The 23,560-nt window shown below is 37.4% G+C and overlaps 1 protein-coding gene across 1 annotated transcript in view; it reads right to left on the reverse strand.

Annotated features, from left to right (window-relative positions):
• Positions 1-1,333: 1,333 nt before the first annotated feature.
• The window catches only part of Fmn2 (formin 2), a 307,518-nt gene continuing 285,291 nt past the window's right edge, over positions 1,334-23,560 (reverse strand). Inside the window, exons 19-20 of the mRNA XM_005375457.1 lie at positions 3,988-4,069; positions 1,334-2,856 (exon numbers count right to left, since the gene is read on the reverse strand). Coding sequence (XP_005375514.1) covers positions 2,830-2,856; positions 3,988-4,069 — 109 coding nt within the window. The 3' untranslated portion in view covers positions 1,334-2,829. The remainder of the gene's footprint in view (positions 2,857-3,987; positions 4,070-23,560) is intronic.

Raw genomic sequence — 23,560 nt, forward strand, 5'->3', positions numbered from 1 at the left:
ACACTCACAACCCAAGCACCTACCATTAGGATCTATCATCTAATGCTTGCACTTGGGATTAGGCTTCCATGCTTGAACTTTGGAGGATACATTCAAACCACAGCAGGTGAGAAACAGTATGACGTAAAAGGACTGAACATATTGTAGTCTGGTTGGAGGCTGGCATTCAAGACAGACCAAATCAAGAGAAGTGACTCAAGATGTCAGGTAGGTACCAGGTCACTCTTTCAGCCACAGTAAAGGTTTGGGATAACATTTTGAGGTTACATATCTTGGTGTATGTTTCTGCTAATATATTTTAAACAAGAAATTCAGACTAGCAGATTTGTATTTTAGAACAAAATTGTGTTCACTGTAGAGCAAAACATTGGTGCAAAGAAAATCTTGGAATTTGAGAAGAATTAGTGGCTTATTAAGGCAATTCATGAGGGTTCTGAACTAGAACTTTAATGAGAGAACTGGAGGGAAATGGATGCATTGCAGAAACATTAAGCATGCAATACCAACAGGACCTGGCAATCAAATCAGTGGCAACAAAAGGGAAAGTAAGATGTAGAAACTGACTCAGGTTATGAGTGGGTGGTGGCTTTATTCACTGAGATATGTGACACAGAACAATGGTCAAATTTGGAGGGACAAAAGTACAAGCTAAGTTTTGCTTTGGATACCATGAATTGTAAGGCATTATGAGATACCCATCTGGAAAGGTACAGAAGTTCTTTGCAAGCTCAGGGTGGAAATCCTAGTTTCAGCACAAAGAAGTAAATATTTCATCCTGATTTTTTACTTCAATATCACTTAAGTTTTTGGATCCATGCAATAGTGTGCAGGTATCCTGCATATGTGAATCTGCAGACTAATTTGGTTTCACTCCTCTTTCAATCCTCCTGCAAATGTTGAGTATGATGGCTGTCATCCGAGATATCCCCACAAGTCTCGTGTGTTTGGAAGGTGATTTGAACAAAGGAGCACCACACTCATTGGTGGATTGACCCACTTGTGAGTTTAATTTATAGGAGGTAAGGCCTTGTCAGAAAAGGCAGGTCCCTGAGGGCATGGCCTAGGAGAATGTACTATCCCTACCTGGCTTCTCCCTTCTTTCTCTACTTCCAAGCTGCCCTGATATAAGCAGGATTTATTCCTCTATGCCCCTCTGCTGTGTAGTTTCTGTCTTGGAGCCAGCTGACCATGAACTGCTACCATGAGCCCAAATCAGCTTCTCTCCCTCTAAATTGAGGTGTTGGGTATTTCGTCCCAGCACCAAGAAAAGTGACTAAGACAGCTGTGATCTTCCAAGTATCCTTATGCAATGTGCACAGGACAGACACAAAAATATTTTATTATTCATTTTATTTTCATATAAATTAACATCCTAAAAAATTGAAATAGAAACACTACATACAGTATTGCACAGAGCGATCTTTGTTAAATGCCCTATTACTTTGTTGAAGACTGGTAATATACACATTGAAGGGACTGAGGGGACAGGAAGACTACAAAACAACAATAGAAGAAAAAAAAAACACTGCTGTTTCTTTGCACTTAAACTACAAACTAAAAGGTAAGATACCATACTTTACATAAATACAAACATAGTTATGATTTAGAACATCACTTTACCTTTTTCAAATTGCTTTCCATTATTGATTTGCAAAAGCAATAAATCCTTTCCTTTTCTACAACCATAACTCTCAACTAATATCATTAATAGCAATAAAAACATAAAAATAACTATTACTGTTAGATATAAACATCAAAATGTATCATGAGCTGATTGTAAAATACTCTCAGAATAAGTGGGAGATTTACATATTTTTCCTTAAAGTAAAATAAAATCTTTTCCTGACTTCTTTTGATACTGAATCATTATATCTTCATTTTATAGCTTTAATAACGTCGTAACCCACCATGATAATCCCAGTCATGTAAAAATACACAAGCATGTTTTCTTAACAGTTTCTAAATAGAACCAGTTCATCCCCCAATTTTCCCCTTATTTCTGTTTTTTTTTTTTTTTTTTATGGTAGTCATGTTTGGCAATATTATCAGTATCATTTGTTTAAATTCCTTCAAACTACTGAGTGAAAATTTCTTTTCGAAGTGTTAAGTAAAGGTACTGGAGGCACATCTCTGACTTAATTTACCTCTGCTGCAGATAAGCTTTTCATAAGCTCTCATTAAACTTAAAACTCTGATTCCTTCTGTACTAAATAACTTATAGGAAACTATTTTTTCTTTTGCTATGTGATTTTTTATTCTTTACCTGACGAGTTAAAAAAATGATACTCTTCTTTCACAAATATATAGCTATGGAGAGCAACCCAAGAGCTGGGAAAGCACTGATTATGATATATCAATGGTACTCAGGTTTTTAAAATAGAAAATTTATAAGTAGACATGAAACAGATACAAACAATTCACTAGAAATAACATTTATCCATGAATCTAAATGCAGTGATGCCGAGTCCTGGTGGTCTGTAGAAAGCAAAGTGTTTTCGCCATGACAAGAAGAATCTCACAAAAGGATACTGGAGGTTGCTGCTCAGCATGTGCAGAGCTAGTACAGACTGCTGTGCACACGTGCTGCTAGGGCTGTCAGTGTGATGCCGTGAACAATTACACAAAGAAAAGGTTTCTACTTCTCCACAGGTCTCCACTGATCAACATACACTAAAATTCAACAATTGGTGAACTGTCTAGAAAACGCAGATTATGCAAGAGGCTAAGAAGAAAAATGATCAGAACGCTGTAGTTTCCTTCCCACCCTTAGGTCAGCTGAATTTTGTGGAAGTTGTTGCAGTGCCTCGTTTTCAGCCTCCTGTTTCTTGTTCAGGTTTTCATGCTTATCTTTGCTTTCTGAAAATAAACATGTCAGAGACGAGGGAAAGTTAGAATTTTTTTTTTTTAAAGTATGGAGTTTAGGGGCTGGGGATTTAGCTCAGTGGCACAGCGCCTGCCTGGCAAGCGCAAGGTCATGAGTTCGGTTCCCGGTACCAGAAAAAAAAAAAAAAAAAAGTATGGAGTTTAGAGTAGATCAAATAAGATCTTTTTGTCAAATTCTCTGTGAAAAAATTAAAGTCCCAGCAATCCATGCAGGAAAAAATGTCAGTAGAGATTAATTTATCTTTTTGAATTTTACCAAGACAACCCATTATATATTTCTGAGGAAAAGAAAAGCTCTTAAAGTTTAATTTCTGACTGGTGTGAAGGAGTGCTATAAGATCTTTCTCATGCTTGATCCTACATTCAAACATATAAATATGAAAATGTAATTAGTTCTTCATGTCATGGTTAATGTGCTTTAATTCCCCTGTAATCTTATAGTAAGATGATTGAGGTTAACTAATAACTATTCCTCCTTACTAAATACAGCTTTAAAACTGAACTTTAATCAGATTAAACCTGTCCTTAGATAAGATTAATTTTGATACACCAAAAACTGAAGGGAAAATAAGATTATAAATAAAGATACAATTCCTACCTTTCTTCTCTAATTGGGGCTACTTAATAACATCTCAGTATGAGTTATCTTGCTGTCTTTTCCATTTAGACTACATTACAGCAATCTAATTAAAGATGTCCCTGTTTAAAGGCCTACGCCCACTTTTCATTTAAAACACCATTTACATACACTGACACCAAGTGAAGGTCCCTTCAAAACATTACACAAAGCACATACAGTATCACAAAGAAAATGTCATTTTAACCGAGCTCTTCTTTCCAAGAGTATATAATCTGGCATTTCACTTTAAAGGAGGAAGCGAGCATGCTCACTGTATTCATCTTAAGTTTTGAATACTGCATACTCAGACTCCCTTAACTTTCTGAGTCTGATCAAAGGCATAAAGAAAAGGACATTCTGGAATTTAGAAGCTTCTTACTTATTCAAGTTTAGGAGGAAAATTATTGAACTTGTGCATATTGTGAAGACAAGGTTCAAAGCCAAGGAAAATCACAAGTCAAAAACAAGAAAAGTTAAATACTTACGATTCCAGAGTCATGTCTTGGTTTTATTTTATAAAGTGATTTTCCTTTTTTCTGCCTACATACCTCTTCAGCTTCTTTTACTCTGAGTGGGGAGAAGAAAATGGCTTTAAACAGAAAACTACATAGATCACTGGGGTACACTCTATAATGAGTGAGCAAGTCACAACACACTAAAGAGTTGAGTTACTGGAGAAGTACCATGTGGTACCTGATAATAACATAAAATACAGACAGTTAGAGCTATCAAGTCCTATCCATGCAGAGGCTCTCAACCTCTGGATGATGTTGAGTCCAGAAATTGACTCTACGATGTACATGGGATTGGCACCGTTACATAAATCAGAAATATTCAAGCACAAGATCGTGAGTTCAATTCCCGGTACCCAAGAAAAACTAAATCAGAAATATTAACATAATTCCAGAACCATGAACACAATTAAAGAGTATCATACAAAATTTATATGTTTATTTAAAATATTGTCAGCTTCACTTTCTGCACTAAACTATGCATAAAAGTCATTTGTAACAAATACTTGGGCATTTTCTAAAACTTGAGGTTCATCAAGCATAGGAACCAGTCATTTAATTGAAAACAGAAAAGAACGAGCAGTACAACATCTCTTCCTTTCTACACAGGCCAAGGAAAATAGCATTAGATTCACCAGAGATATAGTTAGAGAGGATGTTGTTTGGAGATAGATCCTATATTGCTTGACAATGATAATGCACAAATAGCTCTGAAGTGCCGTACTCCTTCACATAATAAAAGGACTCAGTTACACGGAAAGTATGATATTTTATTACTCACACTTGTTGCAAAGACTGAGTACAATTTCATTTAAAAATTTCTTCATAAATTGTAAAGTATTACACAATGCTATCATTATTAAAATTAAACACATAGCAAGAAACCTTGTAATCTGGGACTCTCTTAGCAGAAAAATGGCACTATAAGAAGGAAAATAACCTGTCAGGTTAATTTGTTTTCATTCTTGTGATTCTCCCCCACCCCACCCAGGGAATTAAAAGTGAAGCATTTCTAGAAAAACTAAACAGATTGTGGCTTGATATTATGAAAATACATTTCATGTACATTTTGTAGTCCAACTTTCTGAAAGAGATAAATTATAGATCTATTTCTTGAGTTCTGTAGCAAATGATCTAATGACAGAATTCATCTTCCCTACAACTGCCTCAATCCCTCATCTTAAACAATAGAGTGACACAATCCAGGTTAGCAGCTCAAGATTGATGTCATAGTTTACCTTAAAGCATGACAAATGAACATAATTCCTTTTAGATGTAAAATGCCTGCGGGGTTGATATTGTTAGTAATTCCAGAAAATGACAATTTAGAAGACACTGCATTGTCACCGCTTTTATGACTTTCTGTTCGAGCTGTAAATTGCCTTTAATCCTTCCTATAAACATTTGAAGACAAAAACATTTTCTTTATAACAAACTGAGGATTGCAGAGTCCCCATCTTCCTCTGAAATAGCTACCAGTAAATTTAAGCTGAAGTATTTGGATAGGGAATTAAGGAAACTTTTTTTCAGCACTTAGCCAAAATCCAGTAGATCCTCTCTTAAATTTACTTGAAGCTCTTTAAAGCATTTTTGTGGCATTAAAAAAATGTACTTCACAAGTGTTTAGATCCCCTAAAGCACCCCAGTTTTCTCCTTTTCCCATTTGTTTGGTTCTCAAAACACATTTTTGTAAGAATCGCAGGAAGCTGATTCTAATACAAACATATTTCATTTTACACACAAGTTAATCCAGTCATTCCTTATGGCAGGCGATACAAACTGAGGGGAATGTGCGTCAAGGGGCCTCACAAGACCTTCTGGCTCATCTGTTCACTTGACAAGCATTTATAGAGCATGATTCCGGCTCAGGCCCTGGACGTAGCTCAGTTATATAAGGACAATTACACTCGATGTCTAACAGGAAAGAGAGACACAAGCAAGAAACTGACAATGTTGTACTAAGGAAAGCACCTAAATCTGTATAAGGTATGACTGTGTGCTGGATGAGGTTCCCGGGGTGGTGGGCAGGAGTTGTGAAAATCTTTCTGGGTTTGGTGATAGCTGAGCCATGGAGAATTGAGAAATATTAATTATTCATACTTAGCTTAGAAAGCAAAAATGGGGTTGAGAAATAGGAGGTCCAGAAGAAGGCTGAGCCACATGAGCTTCAAGAACTGTGGATCGTTTTCCCCTTGGAGGTCATAGGAGCCCCATACTACTACAGGCAAAAGCTCAAACTGGCTTGCTGGTTTCTGTCTCAGATGCTTACATGCCTGAAGTGAGTGAGTTATGGCTTCCTAAGCATCTCTAGATATGCATACCTGAGTAATTCCAGGGAGCTGTTGAGCAGAGAACCAGAATGTCAAACAGGGTGCTCTTCTAATTTAGGAGAAGAAGATTTGTGGAGAATTTGTTAAAATGTAGCTCTCTGGGTTCACTCTTATATATTCTGATTTAGTGTCTTTTGAACGCATTTATAATACAGACCCAGGAGAATCTGATGTCGATGGCCTGCTGGCCTCACTCTGAGGTACAGCATTCTGTAACTGATAGAGTAACACTTTCAGAAGTCCAGCCTGACTGACCTCTTAGGACAACTCTTCCTCACCTCCTCATTTCATCAGATCACAGCCTGGCCCACCAAAAACTTGCTCACTTCAGCACTTGTGATTCTCACCACCCCTGAGCTTCCAGACACTGTTTCTGCCAAAGGCCAATTTTATTTCAACACAACTCTGACAACAAGACGTTTTTCACACTTGAGACAGGAAAAAAAGAATGTGTCCCTGGAGGTCAGAGAATTTGCCAGAATTGGCAACAATAAGAAAAACACAGAGGGAGAAGGTGATATAGAGAGATAGAGCCAGCTCTTGGTAGCTGTGTCTTCTCACAGAAGACTAGGGCAGTCGCACGGTGAGGCTTGCTGAGAACCACTCATAACCTTCCATTTCCTTCCCCTCCTACCTCACCCCTCATTCAGCAACGCCTAATGCTTTGGAAATCGAGCTCAAGAAAGGTGTTCATTTCACAGAAAGGTACCAAAGACTTTAAGTGACAGGACATGGTAGAGACAGTGTTTAAAACTATAAATAAAAAATGACCAATGTGTCCCATTTGGGAAGGAGGACAGAAGCAAAAAGAGGGACAACACTTGGTTTATAAAGAGGAACAGTGGTCACCAGCAACCGAGAGAGAAAACTGAGAGATGAAACTATGGCTGGCTTGAGGAAGGCAGGCCAAATTTTGCCTGTGCTTGAGATGAACCTCCAGACTTAGTGGAGTCTGTTGGTATTGTACAGGGACACAGCTCTTGTTTATGATTTATGAAGATCTATTGTTCTCAACATGGATGTATTTACCCAGAGGAGACCTGCTTATGCATTTGTTAATCAAGATTTTGCCCTATTAGAGACTTAAAGAAGGAAGTAACAATTTGTGCCATCTGTGATAGGCTCATTTTAACAGCTACGATTTCCAATCAGCAATCTAGATAGGAGAAGGAAAATATGAGCAAGATCAAATCATATGATAATGAAAAGAAATTCTTCATTCATCACTTTTAGTGATTTCCAAAAAATGAAACAAAACAAAATACTATGGCAAGAATGAGAGACTACAAAACAGGAAATGTAGAATTATCTTTTAGAAGGAGGAAAAAGATATTAAAATGGTAGATAATGGTCATAAAATTTTATGATAATATTTTTCTATAATATCTTTGTCTATGAACCCATACAAAGCAAACTGCTGAACAGATTTCAAATGGATGCTGTTATCCCTTAAACTTGTCCTTCTGTTTACCCCATAGAAGGGGAACTAAGAGTAATCAAAGAGAATAAGGCATTCTCTTTCTTTTAAGGGAAACTTTAATGATGAGAAAGGAATGAAAGGGCATACGGAATGACATTAGACAAAGAGGAGGTGACAAATTGAAGGAAAGTGATTTTTGCCTAAAGTAGTTTCACTCTGGCAAATGAATTCATGATTTCCAGACAGTGAAAACGTGTTTCCTTTCAAGGAACAATCTTTATATAATCAACTTGGAATAAAGTCATTGTTAAATGATTAAATTGTCCTTTTTCCATAAGTAGACTGAATTTTTACTTGGTAGCCCATGCCACACTGGACCAATCACTGCAGAATGAGCTGACAGAGGGCCAGCCCTCTAAGATAACCAAGGTACCGAAGCTGGACCAGCAGTTTGCACTTTGCTAGCTAGCTTTGCTACTTACATTTTCTGTTTCTTCCTAGGATGCTAGGTTGCCTAGAATGCCAGGTTGTGCTCACTCTCACTACTGCGAGCATGCTTGCCTTAAGTAGAAGCTCCTTATAAGAGTCTCTACCTTATCCATAGGAGGAAAGCAGATAATTAAGTTGTTTTAAATGGTGCCTCAAATTAGAACAGTAAGACTGAATTTAGTTCTAGCTAAATTAATAGAGTTCTTGAACTTGAAGGTGGGAATTTTAGCTGTCACCTCTGCCCTACCCCCCAACTCCTACATACCTTGGGATGTAGAAGTGTACCTGGGTGGCCAGGGGTGGGGTGCAGGAGGCTGACTTATGTGGGGCCATCAAAGCTATGAGTTATTAAGAGTATTACTTTCTAAGATATTGCATACCTGGTTATGTGACACTACCCAACCTGTGGCATCAGTAGTTTGTCCATAGGGACAGAAAAAAATTCTGGGATGAATGTAGAAACCTGAAATTCAAGCTTATCAAGGTAAAGAAATGTGATACATTGATTGATAATGGTGGAGGCTGCAGCACTACCAAGACTCATCAACAGCCGCAGTAGCAAAACTTTCAGTGAGGATTGTGACTGATGTTCTCCCCTCGCTGAAACTGTTTTCTTGGTCCCGAGAAAAAACAAACACAACATCTTTAATTATTAAAGTATAAACTGAAAAGATCCTTAGTTTAAAAATTTCCTTATAAAAAAGAAAGTTGTCTGTGTCACCTAAAGAGAAGTGAAAAGGAATCAAAATATATATACATGGAGGTTGAGTCTTTTCATAGAAATAGGCTAAGCGGTAATAGTGTCATTCAGTTTTAGGACATTGCGCTTAGAAGTTATTAAGCAAAGAAAATTTGAGTCCAAGAGAATTAGAATATTTTTAAAGTTTATAAGATAATAGAGAAGACAGATGTAGGTAAGAAAATAAAAAAAATAGTTCTCTTTTAGAGTTTGTTAAAACTAGTTTTATATTTCCATTATTTTTTCTTTTCAAATTGTGTACTTATTCTAACTAGATTCATTTACAATAAGGATTTTATTCAAACAGAGGAGTTTGTCATTTCTCTCCTAATAAAGACGTATTCTTCTCCTTATGCTCCCTGCCTAGTCCCAGACCCATTTATTGTCAGGCAAACATATACAAAAAGTTTAGCGTGATTAAGTTTAAAAACAGTTTGTGAGATGCGTAAGGGAGATATGCCCTGGCACAGACACAGAGAAGGGAAACCAGATGTCCCTGCAGCCTGCAGGCAGAACCATCTCTTCTCCCTTCTAGAGCAAATGCCAAGCTGGCTGCAGTCTTATCAAGGAAACAGATATGCTCATCATTCAGCTGAATGAGAGAAAGGGAGCCACTTTCCTGCTACCACATAATCAGGTCTCATCAAGTACTGTGTGGCAGACTGTAATCTACTGCCTGCTGGTTTGGGCTCAGCACGCCAGGAGTCACCACCTTTGTCCCTGGAGACATTTGGGGACAGCACGGAGCAAAGATGCCACAAGTCTAGGATTCTTGACAGAGTGGAGACAGATGTTCCATAGTAAGCTAAGAGCAGACAGAGTTATCATTACTACCATTCACAATGTACTTCGCTGAAACATAACACCATCAAGTCTGCCTACAAGTTTTAATTTTTCTTACCCAAAAGAGTGGGAAGAGCCAGAGGCAGACTCTCAACACGGAGGAAGGTTATGGCTTTTAATCCAGACAAACATGGGTATTAGATGCTTTGATGAATTAAAGGTGATTTGTGGAAGTTTCTTTCTGGCTCTATCTTCTTTATAATCATACTCCCTTAAAACACACACACACACACACACACACACACACACACACACACACAGCACACACCACAAAATCTCTGAAATACTATGAAAACAAAATCAACCAAACTGTCATTTCTGATTACTACAAACAAAACAAACTTAAGTTTTCTTCAGAGATATTTTTCTGGAAGTCATTTCTGAGAGTTTTCACTTTTTCAGAGAAAACACTGCCTTTGTAGCGCTAGCAGTAACAGATAAGAACTGGAACGAGCCTATCATAGCCCCTGATGGGAAGAGAATCAATCTCAAACTTTCACCCTGCTTGAAGCAAGTGGTAGGGTGGCAGGAATGTGAGTCAGTGATGACAGCCTCGCAGAAGGATGTGTGGCTCTGTGGCCCAGATGGGTCAAGCCTGGCTCCCAGGGGCTCCAGCCAGCATGGGGGCCTCTCACACATCATGTTCCACTCTCTTCCCAGAGACATGCAGGCAAGCCAGCCCCTTCAGTCAATAAGAGGAGCTAAAGTCTGAAGAATACTTGTAACCCAAAGTGTATGATTCTATGACAGTTAGATATGCATGATCTATGCTTTTGTTCCAAAAACTGCAAATGGATTCCTTTAATATATAGAGAGAGCCAAAAAGCAGAAGATTACCATACCAGTGTTTCCTGAAGCTGTTTGTATGGGATATGGAGGTGTGATGAGATAAAAGAATCATTCATTCACAGGAAAACACATCAAACCAACCTAATGGATTTTCTATAGCTTGAATCTCTTTAATGACTAAGATTATATTAAGACCCAGAACATTATAGCTCATGGAGGAGCCACCTCAGACATGACACCTCTTCCGTATAATTTTAAAATGGCTACGGAGACATTAAAACAGACCAACGTTGCTGTGTCCTCATTAAAATAATTCACACACACACACACCATCATCACCATCATCATCATTCGTATCTACTTCTTGTTTTTTCATATAGCTGACAAAAGTCTTCCTAACAAGTTAATCCATCAGCCACTTTCTAGTTTTCACCCTTTTCCACCATACTAATTATTCTGCAGTGGTTTATACGACTCTAATTCCTTTAATTCTCTTATCCTTTGAACTTCATGAAATTCTACATTTTCCAACTATCGTTCTGGATGTGGTTCCTTAATTTCCTTTGCTGTTTCTTATTATTTGAGCTGCCCTCATATATTATTTTACCCCAGGACTTTAATATTGACTCTACAGTATCTGTACTAAATCTCAATTTTGTATTACACTTATTTTCTCTGTGCCAAAGGTTTTTAGATGCATGCCTCTAATGTGGACCTTGAACCCAAGCTCCAGGTCCCCATGGACATTCTCCTCTCTCTCACACAGCTGGGCCCTGGTTAAGGGTATAAGTATTCATAATTATTCATAAGTTCCTAGATAAACTTCAATCTTTTTTTTCATGTTTACCACTCCCTCCATGTGTGCACAAATGATTAACAAGTTCTATTATTAATTATTCATTAGCAATGGTTTTAAAACCTGTCCCAACCCCTGTAATTCCAGTCCCTAATTGTTTGTCAAGCCTCCTTATAGCACCTGAACCATTGCTATATTTTCCTTTGCTGTCTGCAGTGTTCCCTGGGTTCTATCAGCACACAGCCATCCCCCACTGGAGGAGACATCTTTGCTAAATCTGCTCCCCTGGGACAGCCCAATCTCTTTGTCTGTTCCCGTGTTCTTCTGCAGGTCATTCAAGGTCAAATTTAGCTTTCTATTCAAAGTGTCTCTAGGCAGGGTTACATATGAAATATTCTATATTGTTATATAATCTTGTTCAGATTCTTACTTTAAGGAAGACCTATGGCTATTTATTTACCCATCTTTCCCCTCTCTGAATAGTAATTTCCTCAAGTTGAGTGACCATGTGTAGCTGTTTATCTTCCCAGAGTTTAATGTTAAGGCTCACGCAGCTAAATGTTCACTAGATGTTTGAAAAATAATCAACTCAGTGAATGAACGGTGATGCAAGACAAATTACGATTGAGCTAAAAAAGATCACAGGGATAAGTTTTGGTAAACAAGGAGATTTGATGCAAATATTTTGTTTTTTATATCTCTCTAGCAAAGCAGCTGGATGTCCCATTCACAGTTTGTTTAAACTAGCCAGGATTTTATTTGACTTGATTTTTGAGTTGCTGCTATAATTCTACCTGCAAATGACAATTTTGTTGGCATGAATGTACATAAATTTTAAATTCATGCAATAGATTAGAGTATTATATACTTTTCTTCCATTTTGACAGGAAATGATTCTGTGTTCAATATGAATATAGGGAGACTGTAAGAATTCAACATGAAATTATGTCGAACTATCCTCAGTAACTTCTAGGCTAATGGAAAAGATAAATAACACATTTGTAATGCTTTCTTCATTTCATATATTTAAAGACTCTCTCATGGGATGTGGGCAGATGAGACAGTGAAATGTCAGCTCTGTGGGAGCATACTTAGTGAATTTACAGTAAGTAACTATGTTTAAAGGAGATATAGGGTAACTTTATAGGCAGATTTACTGTTGTTAAATTTTTGCAGATGAGGAAACTAAAATTGTAAATAAGGAGAGGGAGAAGAGGAGAGGAGGTTGAAGTGGCGAAGGGACTGGGGAAAAAGAAGATTTAAGATCTATCATATACAGGTACAAATTCCCTATGATGAATGTTATTATGCATATCTAAAATGTACCAATGAAGTTAATTTAAAAAATGAACTATGGGTTTAACAAAATACAATGATTGCATTGTACAGCACTGATTTTTAAATCTCTGATTTAGAAAAAGATGAATGAGTTTTTCTTGTGGATATTTTAATTGCATATTAGACTCAGATTTCCATGCAATTTACAAAAGTAGCGGAGTTGATGTGGCTTTCTCTAAGTCCTATAAGAATGACCATAACCATTTTGTATACACTGAGGATATTTTAGATTTCCTCAACATGGTAAAACAATAATCACTGGCACCACAAACTTATGATAGCAAACACAACAAATTCCTGCCACACATGCTGGTCAAAACCATTACAAAATCATATTTGACAGCAAAGTTCATCTTTTAGTATAGAAGAGCATTGCTGTTTACTACATTTGATATTTTTCATGCAAACAACTTTTTACTCTTTCCACTCCTACTAAGGTATTTTCATAATCTCAGGGTTTTCTTTTCTTTCTGCAAGTTGCTCAGAAAAATTCTGATAATAGGTGGTGCAATACAAAGTTAAACTCTGTGGAACTTATACTGCGGTTTTCATTTTGATACTTCTCTAGCAAGGAGGATACATTTAGATCATTTGTATCCAATTTTTTGGAAAGACTTTGGAAGGGTGCGTTGGGGGAACTCAAAGGCTATAAGACAAAGAAGTTAGGTTATACAGAGTTTATCCAATTTCCTCTTCGTAAAACTCATAAAAGAGTACAACAAAGCTATTTATATCATAATAGTTTAGAATTATGCAAGAGGAAGAGTGGTTTAATTAAGGAATAAGATGTAGGAGATATAAGACAGGAATAGATCAAGAAGACACACATTTTAAGGAGAACAAAGGTCATGGTTTTTCCTCTACTGGATTATTCCTATCTGCTACAAATATGCCTTTTATCCTACAATCAAAAAATAAAAACAAAAACCTCACAAAACTTTCATCCACCTCCCCCAGTAGCTAAGTGCCTCTTCCGCTGTGATCCTTTATGTGAACAAAACTCCTCAGGAGAGCAGCCTGTAGCCACTGCCTTTGCTTCTTTCATCCCGGTTTCATCAGGCGTTTGGTTCTAACCACTCTGAACTGCAAGTGCACTGTGGGCACCACCAGTTCCTCCAAAACCCCAGGCCAAAGCTCAGTTCTTAGCCCTGCTCCTCCTCATGCTACACTAGCAGCACTGCACATGGCCCTGGCTCTATGCCCTCTTTATCACAGCCCTGTCGTTCCGTGGTCCACCAGATTACACCTTCTGGCCTCCTTCCTGAACCTTCTGCTCTTTTTCTGTTGCTCACTCTGTTCTAGGCAGTTTGGTTCCTTGTCAAACACGTGCACTTGCTGCTCCTTCTGTCTGGAATGTTCTTCCTCCATATTGCCACAAGTTTCCCTCACCTCCTTCAATCCTGTTTACACATTTCTCAGAGAGACACTGCCTGGCTGGATTATATAAAGCCATTCACCTCCTACACCTGTCTTTCCTTGGGACTACTTTACTTTCTGGTCAGGACCCCGTTATATATTTACTGGTGACACTTTTCTCCACTGTCTCATAAACTCTACCAGGCCAGAGATTTTGTTTTGTTCATAACTCTGGAAAAAAAAAAAACAAAAAACAAAACAAAACTTAACATGTAGATGGATCCCAGTAAAGCATGTTGACAAGTTCTAAGCTCAGAAGGAAGGATGAAGGAATGGTGTTCAGGGTTCTGAGAATATAGCATTCTAGAGAATAATTATAGGAAAATGAACATCTGACTTCCCATTCCCCTTATGTTTCCCAAGATTTGCCTCAGGATATCCATTCCCTAGGGAGTCTCGCCCAGGTTGGGCAACACTGATTTTGAAATGGTGAAGCTAGGAGAATTGCTCCCAGGGCAAGAAGGGTGAAGGGTCAGGCTGGGCAGCAAGAAGAGGTTGAGAAGTGCAGTCTGTTGTATAAAAAAAGTGGGGTTCCAGAAAGGGAATGGCTGAAATATCAGGTTACAAAGCCCGGGCAAGAAGGATACCAAAGAAGATCCTAAAGGGACTAAAGAGACTCCAAAACAATTAATAGAGCTAAAGATATTATGTCAAGGCAATAGAAAATCAGGTAGCACCTTCATAGTTAACCCCCCAAAACATCAGAAGATTCATTCTGTGGGAAGGGAACTGGATTTATCACTGTGGTTCTAGAGAATTAGAGCCACTGAGTATCTAGTTCAGCTAACCAGATATCCATTCATTCTGCAATCCTTTACCCATACCCTTGAGGCCAGATGGGTTACAGAATTCGAACTTTTCCAATTTTGGACAGGAATATGATATTTAACACTACCGAAAGGGTTTGGTGTAGCATGGAATAACCAAACACATATCAGTATTTCTGTATTAAGCATATGAACTTTCACACTAAGTGGGATGAATAAAAACTATGAATAGCTTCATGAAAGTTAAAAGTTTTACTGACAGATATGTTTGCTAGGGACTGGGGATTTAGCTTAGCAGCACAGAGCCTGCCTGGCAAGCACAAGGTCGTGAGTTCAACTCCCAGTACTGGCAAACAAACAACAACAGCAAAAAAAGCAAAAAAAAATTTTGCCAGATATCTATGAATACACATGGGCTTCCTAGCCCTTGGGGTCTCCAAATTATAGACAAAAAGATTATGAGTCTTGCCATGGTTTGGATCTAGAATATCCCGCAAAACTCTCGTACACTCAGGGGTGGGGCTCTTTTGGGTTTTGGGATCACAGGGGCACTCTACTCATCCACTGATGGGTCCAATGATGGGCATGCTAGTGGGAAGTGGGGCCTGGCCTAGAGAAGTGGGTCACTGGGGGCATGATCAGAAAGGTACATCTCCACCTCTAGCTCCTTTCTTTGCCCTCTGCTTGCCAGCCCCATCACATGAGCAACTTTCCACCATATGTCAGGCCCTTTTACCATGCTATTTCTGCCTGAGGAAGGTTACCATGGACTGAACTCTCTAAAACTTTAAGGCACAAAAACCCTCTCATCCTTTAAACAGTGGGTGTCAGGTCTTTTGCCCCAGTGATGAGAAAATCATTAAGACAAGTCTGGACTATAAAATTAGGAGTGAATTTAGTTGTATTACAATTATTACCCTAAAACTTTGTTGGTTCCATTATTCCTGTTAGAGAATTGATTAAACAATCAGGTAGAAAATGGCAAGCAGTTCTGAATAATTAAAAATGTAGATGAGAATGTTGCATTCTTTAGCTATTCTAAGATCAGCATCACTATTCAACTTTTAGTAACTGTTCTTTTTTTCTATTCACTTATTTTTTAATATAATTAAGTATATTGGTACATTTGAGAAATACATAAGAACCATATTTATCATAGGGAATTTGTACCTGTACATGATCTATTTTGACTTCTTTATTTTTCCCAATCTGCTTTCCTCTCTTTAACTCATCTTCTCCCCATTTATAAAGCTTTGTTTTCATTTTATCCTTCTAAAGCTTTTTCCTTTTCCCTTCCTTCCTTACCCCCTTCAAATACATTTCCTCTTTACTACTGTCCATCAGACTTCTAATGGCCATGTTTCTGCCTTTGTTAAGAGTTTGAGCATGGTCCTTGGTTCTTGTCTGAAGGTCTGGGGCATCTTAGTGCACTGTAATCAGTAGCAAAGTAGGCCATGAGTAATTTTATTTTGTTCACCACTAACTGATGAAGTAGAGAGCCTTCCTCTTAATAACATAATTTTCACTGACTTGGGTCTATATTCTTTCTGGAATGGTTGTGTAATTTCCATTAGCTCTGTGTCCATCCATCTGTCCATAATATTTAAAAAAAATTTTTTTGCCACAGCTATTTTTGACTTGTCATCAGTATTAGTTGGCCACTAGTTCAACTTTCTATTTTATATAAATCCCGCTCCGACTTTTGTGTCCTATGCTATGCTGGTAGTTTTGCTTAATGCTTAAGTAAGAAAATCAAGATGTGTAAAGAGATCCAAAGTGGTATGATCCTTGCTTTTTAAAGGCTTGCAAAACAATTTTGCTGCAGGTAGAGATCTACACTCTAAGAGACTAAAAGTTGTATCTTAACAAGGTGATCAGCAGTAGTTAATTGAGATAATGAAATAAAAAAAAATCCTACATGATTGTTTTGGATTCACACTGATGAATGCATAGAGCTCCTTGAGAAGAATATCTTTGGTTCAGTTATAAATATTAACTAGTAGAAAGCACTGCTAATTGAAAAAGATACACATTCCCTAGCAAAGGAGTTACTTCAAGTGATTTTTAGTTTCTATGTGATTTACACCTTCCATTTTTAGCACTAATACTCTTCCTATGCCTATGCTTCAGATAATCCCTCTCTCATCCCTCTCTTTTTCCAAGTTCTTTCTCATAATTCTACCCTTGAAGAGAAAATCATTAGTAATGATACATAGTAATCATTACTAATTAATCATTAGTAATTCATACATGCTATTTAAAATGATATTTAATAATTTTAAAAATCAATAGTACTGTTCATAATATTGAAAACTTGAGATGAGCTATTCACTGTATTAGAAATCTTGTACTTAACAGTACTAACAGCTCCAATACCAAACAGATCATTGCTACTTCAAAGATATTATTTTAGTTGTGCAAATTAGAAAACTAAAGCTGACTAAAATTAAATCATTTCCCAAAATCAACAGTTTACAACTGGCTGTGCCTTAACTCTGCTTTGGTAATATAAATTTAAGAAAGAATGATGGACAGAGTAGAATTGTTCAGGGTTTTGATTCGATGAATTGTAGCTTTAAATCTAATCATAAGTTTATTGCTTGTAGAATAACAGTAAAATATTAATGATAATGACTAGCTGTTAGTTGAGAAGTTTCTATAGATGAAAAGTTTTTATAGACGAGACTAGGATGAGACTGTACTCAAGATTTTACACTCAGTCAGTCACTTAATTCACTGTATGTGTTGGGTATTGTCGGTACCTTCATTTTACAGATGAGCAAACTGAGGCTCAGAGAGGTAGATTAATGTGGCATATGTACTGCCAGAGACATACCAACGACAGATTATTTTAATTATAAGGCTAGCTTTTTCCTTCTTATCGTATTTGGCCTTAATAAAAGGAACATGTTAAGAAAATGAATCCAAAGCTGCAGGAAATAAATCCATGTATAAACTCAATACAGAATTATGAATGCTTTTTCTTAAAAACAGCATATAAATTTAAGAATGCACTAGTATCATTCACATCTAGTTTGACTTTTAAAATGAAAGCTTTTGAGTTATCTGTGAGCATCACAAATTATCCTAACTGATGAAATACACTTTTTTCCTAACTACGCCTTAACTCTTATTTACCTCTCCCACACACTTGGAACACTTTAAAGTGGTCAAATGGAATTTTATCAAACTTTCCAAAAATGTTTACCCCTCGGCTGTTAGAATTTGAACTCTAAAGGTTAATTTTTAAAAATAATTCCATCTCATAAAATTAAGATCTACTGTGAATGTTTTTTCTGATAAGCTTTATTTTTGCAAAATATGTGTTATCTAGATACACAGTGATAAGTATAATATTTTAAAGATTAAGAGCTAGTACTTGCACTTTTTTCTCATTCAGCAATTTTTAGAGGCTCATCTCCAATACATTTTGTTTTGACACATTAAACCTAAAAGGGATGGTGACTCTCATTTATAAATTTCTATTTCTAGCCAATTTAATGGTGGAGTGAATGCTTATTTACCATGAATTTTCAGTGACTTAAACGTAAATGTTTACACAACTTAATTTTGCATTTACATTATTTTTCAAAGTGATAAGAATGCAACCTACCTTACATCTGCATATCATAAAACAGAAATCTTATTAGCCCTCAAACATACAGAGCAAGATACTAAGTCTTTAATGTGACTGAAAATATTTTGTTTATTTGTAGAAAAACAAAGCTGCATTTCAACCACCTCTCATTATTGAGTACTGCTATACCTAATCCTGTACCAGGCTTACTCTAGTGGAATACTAAGTCAAGTGTACCTCCTCCTACTGCTCAGTTGTTCTACTTTCCATGAGTCCTAATTTTGAGGAAACAAAGGTCATTGTTGGGTTACTGAAGCTCAAGGGATTAGGAGCCTCTCAGAGGGCAAGCAGGCAGCTTTAATGCAGACTGCTGGCTTTTCTTCTGGGGACACTCTGGTCCTGGGGGAGATGCCCCAGCTCATCCCAGAACCACTCCAGGGGGGGAAGAGCACTGATGCCTAAGGTGGGAGTGACCTCATGACACTGGGTCTATTCTGCTCACAGCAAAACAGCCTCAGGTCCAGACCAGCAGGGGCAGAACTCTGCGCTCACTAAGACTGCTCAGTCAAAATTAGCACTTCTTTGTACGAAGCTAGAAAGCTCAAACTTGCTCATCTCCAAAAGTAAGGCAGATCTACTTCTTGACAGTGCACAAGCACAAGGACACTTGTGCTAGTAGCCTCTTACCTCTAACTTTCCTTCTGCTGGGTATAACCATTAGCTAATTTTACACAGCACAATGGCAGACAGCTCAGGCTAGGAGCGGTCTGTATGCCCTTTGTGTGAAAGCAGAAGTGGCAGCTCTCAGGATGAGCCTCAGTGTGTGAGACGGAGCTATTGAAACAGGACTTTATATCGCTCGGCATCATGTTTTAAATCATTCTAGGAAGGACTCAGTCAGGAGACACACCAGTCTTTCTAGAGAGAGAGATCAATGAGCAGTGGAGACAAGTTGGCCAGAAACCCTTTCTTTCATCCAGATAGTGTGTGACACCCAGGTGCCAGCTTAACTGCTAGTCCCGAAAGGAAGGAGGCAGCCTCCATAATCAATTGGAAGTGGAACATGGCCAAGGCCAAGAGGGAGAGGACGGAGACAATGCTGATGGATTATTTAGAGAATGTTTAACATTGCCAGCAGATAAAATGACACATGAAGTTGATTAAATAAATTTTTCAAACTTAGAAAGACATTCAAGGTATTAGGGATCCCAAGCATGTTATTGTAGATCTTAGGAAACAAAAAAAACATGTATCTAAATAGGATACAATAAAATAAAAATGTGCATGGGATTCAATTAAAAGTATTAAAACATACCAAGCAGAAAAGTTATACTATAGTTGTAAATAGAAAGTATAAATTTAAGAAAAGTTTTATATTATCTTAGGAATTATACTAGTATAATTCGCTTTTCTGTTATTTGGCAGTGCAACATTATTATTCTCAAAATTGCAAAATCATGGTTCCTAAAACACTAAAAACATTTAGAGTTTGATCCTGCTTTTTTTATTTCAAAGGGAATAATAAAAAAAGAACAATAGCAAATACCAACAACATAGACAAAAACCAAACAAAGCAAAAATACTAGAAATGATACAGGGTTTCAGAACAAAATGACAAGAATTAACAGTGGTTGTCATATTACATATTGTTATCTTCAGTGAAGTTGCTCAGATTACCGGATGTAAGAATGCAAGAGTGATCAAACCATTAAAGAAAGTTGGATCCTGAAGTAAATTTATAACATATATAAGAAATGGGGATGTTTTCATTAAAAATACATACTTTCAGTTATACAATGAATAGGTCTGGAGACAATGTACAGTATGGTGACTAAAATTGATAGCATTTATTGCATACTTAAAATTTGCTGAGAGTAGATTACAAAAATATTACCACCAAAGCAAGAGGCAGCTAAGGTAATGGATATGTTAACTGGCTTTACTACAGGAATCATCTCTGTCTTTCTCAAACACTGTCTACTTTAAATACATATAATTTTTATTTATCAAGTATACCTCAGTTCACAAACTTGATTCTTTCCACAGTTCTGGTCACAAACCACACTGGATGAGAACTGAATCAAATTCAACGTTTAGGTTCATGCTGACCTTTGGAGGAAATGTGATTCAGTTCTCACCCAGTTCAGTGTGCGACCAGAACTATGGAGAAAACTGAGTTCATGAACCGAGGCACTAAAATACTACATGATAGTGATGATGGTGGTGGTGATAACTTAAAGTTCACTTTAAGGATGAAAAAACTACGCAATAGTTTTCCACATAAAGCAAAGAAACCAAGTGAGATGATATCAATTTGTCGTGATGATTATAGGTGAATTGATGGACATTTGAATTGTCAAATCCATATCCAAAGCCACATTGTAATTCTCGTGCCAGTCCTTCAGCATCAGCATGGTTAGTCTTCACTGCATGCCCACTAGCTAGAAAGCACAACATAAAAGTCCTTTCTCTATTATTGTCCGCCTCAAGAGACACCTCCTTTCCATGAGGTCAAAATTCTTCCCATGACTTAATAGCTACCCAGGGTTCTAGCTTCTAATCATGACTATGCATGAAAAATAGAAGCAAAAGCTCCAAGAAGAACCACAGTCAAAAGGCCAATGGAATTGTGTCCATGTATTAAGTAGGATATCCTGGGAAGGGGAGGGGAGGGGATATGAGGTGGTGACAGGCATTCTAACGGGTGTTAATTAGCTTCCTGTTATTCTAACAAATACCTGAGATGAACAGCAATCCTACACACTTTCCTAAAACTTTTTTTACTCTCTAAGATATGAAGACATTACCTTGTTTTCTTTGTAGGTCTTATATTGAAATATCCTGAAATATATACTGTCCTGCATCAAAATTTCTGAAAATTCCTCAATCCTGATGTTCATTCCTGGCATATCACTCCCACAACCACCCTTGACACACTCAGCACATTTTTACATATTATTCTTTTAAAAATAGAATTTAATGCCTTACCACAGTTGTTTCTAAATTTTAACCAGGGATCAGAAGACAAAACCAAAAGGGGTAACTGCTGTTTGTCAAACAAATGAACTATCAACATGTCCTGGCCTAAGACCTGCCTTTAGACTCAAGCCTGTTCATATAAACCCATGAATGTGTTAATTTAATATTGTACAAATCTAACAGATTTACTTATCACCTTCTAACAGATTATAGCCACATTACTTGTAATTATCCTAATTTAATTTGTAATTATCCTAATTTAAATTTTAAAATTGCTTCTTTAAAAATAACACCTAGCTTGTATAGGAACATGTTTCCAGCCCATATAAGCTACAAAATGTCATCTTTTAAGAGACCAGTTCCTAGAACATGAGAGGCACAAGCTTTTCCTTCCTTGTCCCCCATGTCCCATGACTAATCTCTGATTATCCATTATTGGCTCTAGGGCTCCAAATTTTTAAGAAGAAACATTTTCCATTTCACAGAACCCTCACTCCCGATGATGGGAACAGGAATAGAATGAAGCTGCAGTGCAGGGCAGAAAGATGGATTCACTGTTGTAGAATTGCTCCCCTAGCAGGGGTTAGAGATGACGTGGAAAAACATCTCCATGTGAAGGAACTGTGGGGGATATATGAAGAAGGGAAGAGACTTCCTACTTGATTTATGACCCAAACCCAAACTCTAGGGGTTAATATTGACAGTATCTGAGCTGACACACAGAACTTTTGCATCCCCAGATCTGCTCCAGCCAGGAACCTAAGTTTATATACGGATTCCTCTAAAATACATACCAAATACACCCACTTTCTATGATCTATGTTGCCTTCATGCCAGTCCAGAGTGCCACATCTTTCACCTGGGTGACTCTAATAACTTCCTAACTTATTTTCACTACCATTCTCCAATCTACTACCATGGGGCAGCCACCAATAATCCTTACATTTCATGAAGCCTGTTTATTGCCTAATGATGAAAAAAATCACCTGATAATTTTTCTATTAGAAGCATAATAAAGTAACCTGTAAAATGATCAAGACCCAGCCTACGTCATCAGATTCAACTCAGAGCCCCCATCCTTCTTGAGAGCATTCAATCTTTTCTGTCCTATTGCCTTGAACATCCCTTGCCTCTGCCTGGAATGCTCACATACCTGCAGTGACCTTTCAGTGGCTGTGACCTTAAACTTCCTAGGTGTTCACATACATATGACCTCCTTGGAAAGGCCTCTTCTAACCATCTTTCTAAACGAACCACTTCCTCTTTTGATTCTGCAAAATAGTTCACTGTTTATCTCCTCAAGTTATAATTTGAGTATGTGGTATTTTTTTTAATCATTGGTTTCTCCAGTTAGGGGGTAAGACCCACATAGCCACGCACATTGCCCTGCATACAGTAGAGTATAAACAGTTGTAGAATGAATTGTCCCTTATCGTTTAGTGCAGATTATTTGTGAATGCCTCCGTGTACCACTATTTTGAGTGTCTATTTTGCCAAGCCTCCCACCAAAACTTAGTTCTAGAAAGTTTGCACTGGGAAAACAATGTCCTTATGGGTCGTTTCTCTAGAAACTATGTCTGAAAGAAAAGGGTATGGAGCAGGCCAACGTCATTTACTACTGCAGCGATGCAGCGCTAAAGAGCAGTCCAAGAGGGACTTAAGTATCCGCGAACTATGCTATTACATGAAAATAAACATTTTCTTATCTCCACTCTTTAGATTTATTCTCAATTGCTTTGAAACCCGTCCCTTTCTTTTTAAACTTACTCAGTTAACATAGTACATAAATCTGATCATACAACTCACTTGAACACAAATTGTTGGAATGGAAATGTCAGCAGGGCATGAGGCATTCTCCAGTGTAACACATAACCTTCTAAGGACAAACATTCAAATCATTTTCCTCCAATTACAGATTTCACTTGAGCTGAAACCAGTCTTGATTGCTACATGCTTGTGCAATTAGAGAGAAGTAGCTATCCTTTCTCTGGGTTCATCAAAGACTACCTGTCTCAAAGTAAAATAAACCAGTAAATTAAGTTAGACAACACTTTAAACATAAC

The sequence above is a fragment of the Chinchilla lanigera genome, unplaced genomic scaffold, assembly GCF_000276665.1.
Source record: "Chinchilla lanigera isolate Chin_1 unplaced genomic scaffold, ChiLan1.0 scaffold00005, whole genome shotgun sequence".
Classification (NCBI taxonomy): Eukaryota; Metazoa; Chordata; class Mammalia; order Rodentia; family Chinchillidae; genus Chinchilla; species Chinchilla lanigera.